The sequence below is a fragment of the Dama dama genome, chromosome X (assembly GCF_033118175.1).
Source record: "Dama dama isolate Ldn47 chromosome X, ASM3311817v1, whole genome shotgun sequence".
Taxonomy (NCBI): domain Eukaryota; kingdom Metazoa; phylum Chordata; class Mammalia; order Artiodactyla; family Cervidae; genus Dama; species Dama dama.
In genome coordinates this window covers 9,487,706-9,495,728 of record NC_083714.1, presented here as the reverse complement: position 1 = coordinate 9,495,728, position 8,023 = coordinate 9,487,706, and the positions used below count along the sequence as shown (strand labels likewise).

The following is an 8,023-nucleotide window of genomic DNA, read 5'->3' as shown; positions in this document are numbered from 1 at the left end:
GCTTTGGTCCTGCAGCGGCTCCAGAGCAATCAGTAAAGCTTTGCACCTGGAGAACTCTGGTACCTCAGCTGTGATGGGGGCCACGGAAGGAGCAGGACCCAGGAGAAGGGGCAGCTATAGCCAGCAGACATGGCAGTATCCAGGGAAGAGAACAGCAGGACAGAAATAGTATGTAGCACTTACCTGGCATCACACAGGATTTGTGAGTGCAAACAAGACCTTTGGGTACTATCCCCACTATCTGAAGGGAATCTATAGGGGATGGGGTTCAGCCTGTGCCAGTAGGGGAAAAAATATAGCTCACATGACCTTTACCTCACTTGGTTCCACTGAGGCCCTGTAATAAATAATTCATAAATAATAAATCATCTTATTCCTATTTAAGTAGGAAAATAATACCCTTAAACAAATGTGAGTACAGTACCTGGTTTACATTTCTGCCTAAGAGATTCAGAAAAAATGGGATTTACTTTTCTTTTTTAAAGTTCTGAAAAGTATTTATTAAGTGCCACATTATCTTTATAAGCTGATTGACAAATTCTTTCATTGCTTTACAATTTTTCCCATTGTATTGTCTTTTTTTTGTAACATGTAAAATGTGTTCATCTTGAGAAAATGAGAAATTCAGATGAAGCAAAAATGAAAAAACAAATCACCTGTTATCCTACCACACAGATAGTCACTGTTAAACCTCTGCAGTATATACTTTGAGTTTTTTCTTTGCATATTAATATATAAATATATACTTTTTACAAAAATGGGATACTACATATACTTTTTGAAAATTGCTTTTTTCCACTCCACAATATATACTGTGCATCTTTCCATGCAAATGGAGAAGACATGATTGAAAGAGGATGTCTTGCATATGGGGGTGAGATGCAATTTTATGCCAGTTACAAGAGAAATACCCCAAAGCCACACAAAAAGTTCAGATTAGGAAGACGTTGTAAGGTATGTAAGAAAAAGCAAACATCAGACAAAACAAAATTCAAGGCCGAACACATTAAATAGGATAAGGACGGTTCCGCCTGGCCTTCCAATGCATGATCATCAGTTTGTTTCGTACTCGCTTCATCTCTTCCATCTCCTCTGCTACCTTTATCATCTCCTCGTTGCTTAAATTTCTGCCGTGTATGTCCCCTCTAAATTGCGGGCGGGAGCCGGCCAGCCTTTCCTTAAAGCTTCCCTCTTCTAGCTTGTGTTTGCCCACTCCGCAAGGAGGCTGCTCCATGGGAGGGCGCGCCTCAAAAAGGTCCTTCCTCGACAGGCGCTCCTGAGGAGGGCGCTCCTCGGACTCGAGCATCTCGGGAAGGAGCTCAGGAAGGAGTTCCTCGGGAAAGAACTCCTCCTCCGAGGACGCCTCCTCCGAAGACTGCTCCTCCGGAGACGACTTTTCGGGAGACTGCTCCACAGAAGGCCGCTCTTCATCCGCCTTGGGCGAGCTCTGTGGCCGCTCCTCGGGCTCTTTGCAGGCTTTTTCCATGTTCAGGATGGTCTTTTTTAAAGCACGGTGATACAGAGGAAACAAGAAAGGCTGAGGCGAGTCAGAATACGCGCTGCCTGGACTAAGACCCCGCCCACGAGTTCCAATACCTGCCTCTTCCCCAGTTTGGGCCCGGGTCCTTCAACCTACGCTGACGGGAGGGGCTCTCCGGCCCCCGGGATCTCGCCGCGTGTGGTTCCCCTCCCACCCCCCACCACCTTGTCGCCCCCTCCTTCCGAAAGCCCACCATTTTCCCGGCAGGCCTTGCCACACAGGCCTCTCCCGCAGGGACCGGGGCGGAGCGGGCCGGCGGTGCCGTGGACCCGGCTCCCTCCAGCAACCTCCCTCGCACCCCATCCCGGCCCGCTGCCCACCCCTTCCCCTACCTGAACCTCTCCCGGCGGCTGGTTCCGAGGCGGCCTCTCCTCCAGGTGCCCCGCTGTGACCTGCGGAGCTGCAGACAGACGCCGAGACAGGGTAGGGGGCGGGGAGGAGGGAAAGACTGACACACGCCCCTTTTCTGGGCACCGGCCGCCGCCCCCCTGTATTCCCCTGCCCCCCACCCCGCTCCATCTCAAAGCTTCGTCCTCCCCCCCACCCCGCCCCTACCCAGTAACGCTCGTCATTTCTTTTCAGGCGGGAAGTGAAAGCGAAGGACTGCTTAGAAACTATTTCTCAGTGCCCGTGTTGTCTTCCTGGGCGGGGGGATCCACTCACCTCCCCAGCCCACTCCCTAGACCACCATTTTTGGCACCGAAATGGGGGCGCGGGGGCGGGGTTTTGCAGAGAGAACGCCTGGACTCAGCGCCATCCCAATCCCAGAGGTTACTGGGCAGCACCAACACACCGATTTAAGAGGGCGAAGGGGACTTACTTTCTTCTGCTTTCCCCCTCGTCCAAAGGGCGATAGGCAGATGGTGTCTGGACAGGCAAAAAGGACCAGGACGAGAAGGACTTGGGCAGACACGGGCTCTGGTCACGTGAGGGCCGCGCGTCACCGCCGAGCTCAGATCCCCAGTTACCACTTTGACCGGCGGCCGTGCTGCCGCAACCAGCCGATATTTCTTGACCCCCGACACACTAGACATCGTCACTCACCTCTCTTTTGTTTATGTATGCCTTTTCTTGGTTACCAGAGATGGTCAGCATCCAGTCTTGAGGGTTATTGCCTCTTCCTCTCTGTCTCTTCCCTTAATAACACCTCTCTCCCTCATTCTCCTGTCATCAGCTACCAAGGCCCATTTTTTCCCTTACAGTTAAGATCCTGCACTGAAATTGGACTGTTTCTCTTTAATGAGTCACTATCATATGCCACTTCTTCCAGTTTTAATCCACATCCATAACTCAATCATGTCCGTTTAGGTTCTATCAAAATGATTCTCATGTCTTGTCATTTTCGTGGACAATAAGCTTTCACTTTTCCATGACTTCAGGATTTTTTGAGTCTCTAGACCAAAATCACAAACAGAAGCGCCGGTCTAAATTGGTAATCATTCAGTTCTAGAACTCTTGAATAAAGTAAAGTTTGTAAAGAACATGAATCTAAAAAGACTGAGTACTTTGATTTTCATAAATCGGAATGCACATTGGTGCATCTAAGTACAAATAGTTGGAAAACATTGATTATCTGAAATGGGAGCATTTTTGATGGAGAACATGGCATTATTAATGGGCTTCCCTTGTAGCTCAGTTGGTAAATAATCTGCCTGCAGTGCAGGAGACATGGGTTTGATCCCTGGGTTGGGAAGATCCCCTGGAGACGGAAATGGCAACCCACTCCAGTATCTCTGCCTGGAAAATCTCATGGACAGAGGAGCCTGGTAGGCTGCAGTCCATGGGGTCGCAAAGAGTCGGGCACAGTTGAGCCCGACTAACACTATGGCCTTACTATATATATATTTGCATATTGTATATATGTACTCTACATATATATACAATTCAGTAATTATAATAGAAGTAAGAAAGAATTTACCCCCCCTCCCCACTTTGAGCTGTAATCTGCCTTCCTGTAATTTACACACATTGGTCCTGGTCCTCCCTTCTGGAGTGTTACAAAAGAAGTGTGTGCGTATGTGCTAAGCTGTTTCAGTCACGTCCAACTCTTTGCAACCCCATGGACTGTAGCCCACAAGGCTTCTCTGTCCACAGGATTTCCTAAGCAAGAATACTGGAGTGGGTTGCCATGCCCTCCTCCAGGGGGTCTTCCCCACCCAGGAATCTAACCTGAGTCTCTTACATCTCCTGTACTCGCAGGTGGGTTCTTTACCACTAGTGCCACCTGAGAAGCCCACAAAAGACATATAAAATAACAAAAGTGCCTTTTACCCTTGACAGCCTGACTCTGGCAAAGTTGACATTCTGCTTCTTTCCCCTGCCCACCTGTGAGACACTGTGCGATATTCTTGACTTTTTTCTGTGACTCTACTTCCTCATCTGCAAAATTGGAGACAATTAGTACCTACCTCATAGGACTGGTAAGAGGAATCAATGAGTCAGTATATGTAAAGGACCTGGAGTAGTGCCCAGCAGATAGAAAGCACTTTATAAGTATTAACTGTAATAATAGTAACTAATGATAGTATGATAATACTACTAATTATCATCCTTTTTTTATTAACATTATTGAACATGTGTGCCAGGCATTGCACTAAGCATTGTCACATATGCTATCTCATTTAATCTTTAAACAATTACGTTCTCACTGTTTGTTTTTTTGATTCGGTTTAATTTCCCAAGTTATTTTGGCTCATTCTAATGTGATATATTTGTTCAAAGTCACTCACCATTCTACATGCTCCTGAATTTATAAATGTCTGAAAATACTGAATATTCCTCCTGGTGTAGCATGGAGGTATTTGACCACATCCTTCATTCTAGAATAGCCGAGATATATCTACAGATGCATCCTAAGATCATAGATTTCATGGATGCCATATCACACAGTTGAATCCACTTTAAGTTGCAGTCAGCTGAGAACCCCCCAATCCATGTTAATGCACTTCTGTAAATCAGTTTAGATTTTTTTAAAGAGATTATTTATTTACTTAGTTTTAACTGAGCTGGGTCTTCATTGTTGCACATGGGCTTTTTCTAGCTGTAGTGATTGCGAGCCATTCTTTGTTGCAGTGTGCAGGCTTCTTATTGTGGTGGCTTCTCTTGTTGTCAAGTGGAAGCTCTCGGCATGTGGGCTTCAGTAGTCATGGTGCGCAGGCTTAGTTGCTCTGTGGCATGTGGAATCTTCCTGGACCAGGAATCAAACCCATGTCCCCTGCATTGGCAGGCAGATTCTTTATCCACTGTGCCACCAGGAAAGTCCATCAGTTTAGTTTTAACCCAAGTGCAGAAGCTTGTATTTTTCTGGGTTAAATGTTGTCTGTAAGATTCACTTCCTCATTCTTTGAATCCAGATTCAGTACATGAGCTACAAAATATTAGTTTATAGCACACTATTAGTACTAAATGGGATGATAACTTCAGCAAGCTCAGGAAAGACCTAAGGGAGATCCTCAGCAAAGAGCTCTGACTCCTAATGAAACAAATAAATTCCCTTTCCCTTTGGGTGTGGCAGCCAGGAGTATGCCCTGCCAGGCCAACCCTGCTCCTTTCCTTTCTTAGGGTGGATTTACCTTCTGCTGCTGTGACTCAGACAGTAAAGAATCCACCTGCAATGTGGGAGACCTGGGTTCAATCCCTGCGTCAGGAAGATCCCCTGGAAAAGGGAATGGCAACCCACTCTAGTATTCTTGCCTGGAGAGCTGATAGAAGCTAATGGTTGCCTCTGAAATCTCCCAAACCAATATAAATTAACCCTTAATGAGAACTTGGTAAACATGGAGGGCAGACAGAGAGGTATGAGGAATTAGAACCAGAAAGAAGTAATGAAGACAGTGCCTTTGTATTGGCTCTAAGTCTCTTCTTGACAGTAGATAATTTGGGGTTCCTTTGAGAGGATAAAGTGAAGAGGGTTCTGCCATGGTGACAACCATTTGGTACAAAGGAATGTGGTCTGCTACTTGGCGCATATGAGGGGAGGGAAGGTGATGATGATGAAATAATTCTTCCCATGGATTTGATTTGATACTGCTGATTTAGGGTCCTGTGAGAGTTAGTCTAAGGAACTCCATTTTGAAAGTGAGATGCCTCAGGCTCTGGGAGGTTACAAATTGTTCCTGTGTTTTGTGACCACATGGCCTGTAGTCCTCTAGGCTCCTCTGTGCATGGGATTCTCCAGGCAAGAATACTGGAGTAGGTTGTCATTTCATTCTCCAGGAGATCTTCCTGACCCAGGGACAGAACCTGTGTCTCCTGCATTGGCAGGTGAATTCTTTATCATTGAGCCACCAGGGAAGCCCAGTGAGGAGCAGAAATGGGATTTAAACTCTGGTAATGTGATGAAAGTGAAAGAGGAGAGTGAAAAAGTTGGCTTAGAGCTTAACATTCAGAAAACTAAGATCATGGCATCTGGTCCCATCACCTCATGGGAAATATATGGGGAGACAGTGGAAACAGTGTCAGACTTTATTTTGGGGGGCTCCAAAATCACTGCAGATGGTGACTGCAGCCATGAAATTAAAAGACGCTTACTCTTTGGAAGGAAAGTTATGACCAACCTAGATAGCATATTAAAAAGCAGAGACATTACTTTGCCAACAAAGGTCCGTCTGGTCCAGGCTATGGTTTTTCCAGTGGTCATGTATGGATGTGAGAGTTGGACTGGGAAGAAAGCTGAGCACTGAAAAATTGATGCTTTTGAACTGTAGTGTTGGAGAAGATTCTTGAGAGTCCCTTGGACCTCAGGGAGATCCAACCAGTCCATCCTGAAGGAGATCAGTCCTGGGTGTTCATTGGAGGGACTGATGCTAAAGCTGAAACTCCAATACTTTGGCCACCTCATATGAAGAGTTGACTCATTGGAAAAGACCCTGATGCTGGGAGGGATTGGGGACAGGAGGAGAAGGGGACGACAGAGGATGAGATGGTTGGATGGCATCACCAACTCAATGGGCATGAGTTTGAGTGAACTCCGGGAGCTTGTGATGGACAGGGAGGCCTGGCCTGCTGCGATTCATGGGGTCACAAAGAGTCGGACACGACTGAGTGACTGAACTGAACTAACTAATGTGACATGAGACACTGAACCTTTAACACTTTTGTAAAACTGCTACTGGGCAGTGGGCTGTAGCCATGCTTACCTGCAGTCAAGGTGGACAGCAGAGGCCTTTTCAGGGAGCAGGAGCTGAAGGTCCCAGAAGGCAGGCAGGGAAGCCATGCAGGCCAAGGGGGAAGACTGTCAGCCCCTGCCAGCTGCTGCCATGACAACAGTCTCCAGGGGCGTGGCCTTTCTCTGGGAGCTCTGAGGAAGCCCAGGGTAGGTCTCTGGTTCAGGGATCCCTGCTCCCTGGTGAGACTGCACTTGTGTGGCAGATACAGAGTCCCCCCCACCCTTGCCTACGGAGCCCCTCTCCAGCACAGACTCCATGGAGGTCTGGTTTGCCTTTGCAGGGCCCATCTGTCTGGAGATGGACTTGAAGAATTCTGCTCTCTCCAGCCCAGAGGTTCCCCCTGCTGCTACCGCCTCTTCATTCTTTCCTAATGACACCCATGTCAGTACTTGGATCTCAAGACTTTCTGCCTGAAACTGTAGCAGGCCCATCCAGCCTGGGGCTCCCAGGCCTGCCTCCCCCACCCCTGCCCCAGGGGGAATAGCCACCTTATACATTAATATAAAACATTTGTTGTAATTAATGAACCAGCATTGATACATTGTCATTAACTAAAGTCTATACTTTATTCAGTTACTTTTTTTTTTTTTTTTTAGGTAATGCCCCTTTTTTACTCCTGGATCCTATCCAGAATACCACATACTTTGAGTTGTCATGTCCTTAGGCTCCTCTTAGCTATGACAGTTTCTCAGACTTTTACTGATTTTGATGATCTTTATAAGTATGAGCCAGGTATTTATAGAATGACTGTCCATTTGAGATTTGTCTCGTGTTTTTCTCTTGGTTAAACTGGGATTATGGGTGTGGAGAGGAAGATCACAGGATAAAGTGCCATTTCATCACATCATATCAAAGCTACATGCTATTGATATCATTTATGACCATTAATGTTGACCTTGACATTGTGCTTTTTATTTATTATTTAATGTTATTCTAAGTAAAGTTGAAAATTTTAACTATTACCATAAATTATATAGTCTGTATTCTACAATATCAGTGTTAAATGCAAATACATGAGCGCTTGACTCATAAGCAAAATCACCAAAATTGCATAATTCACATTTTGTAGCTCATACATGCATATTTATTTACTTCTTAACAGAACAGTGGAAATGTTGCACAAAACGCACTCAACTGTTTTTGTGTTACTTTTTGGTACACACACATGTGCACATTCTACACATGTAAAATGGAATTGCAACTGCGGGTTGTTCTATCTTTTCTTTGTTATCACTTTCAACAGTAAGTGGTTGGCAAATACAAGGAGGTAACATATGTCCCTGATGGCTCAGTGGGTAAGGAATCTGCCTGCAAT

General features: G+C 46.0%; 1 protein-coding gene across 2 annotated transcripts; it reads right to left on the bottom strand.

Moving 5' to 3' along the window:
- Positions 1–968: 968 nt before the first annotated feature.
- On the bottom strand, positions 969–2,501 carry TCEAL1 (transcription elongation factor A like 1). Of its 2 annotated transcripts, none has more exons than XM_061136613.1 (3): positions 2,361–2,501; positions 1,873–1,940; positions 969–1,498 (listed from the first exon to the last, which is right to left on the bottom strand). In XM_061136613.1, exon 3 carries the CDS (start codon positions 1,484–1,486, stop codon positions 1,007–1,009), a length of 480 nt encoding a protein of 159 aa, XP_060992596.1. In that variant the 5' UTR covers positions 1,487–1,498; positions 1,873–1,940; positions 2,361–2,501; the 3' UTR covers positions 969–1,006. The 2 variants fall into 2 exon arrangements, with proteins under 2 accessions (XP_060992596.1, XP_060992597.1); XM_061136614.1 differs by lacking the exon at positions 2,361–2,501 and adding an exon at positions 2,096–2,322.
- Positions 2,502–8,023: the final 5,522 nt, after the last annotated feature.

What these genes read in the sequence shown, in the direction of transcription:
- TCEAL1 (XM_061136613.1), bottom strand. Translation starts at nt 1,486, where the DNA reads ATGGAAAAAGCCTGCAAAGAGCCCGAGGAGCGGCCACAGAGCTCGCCC.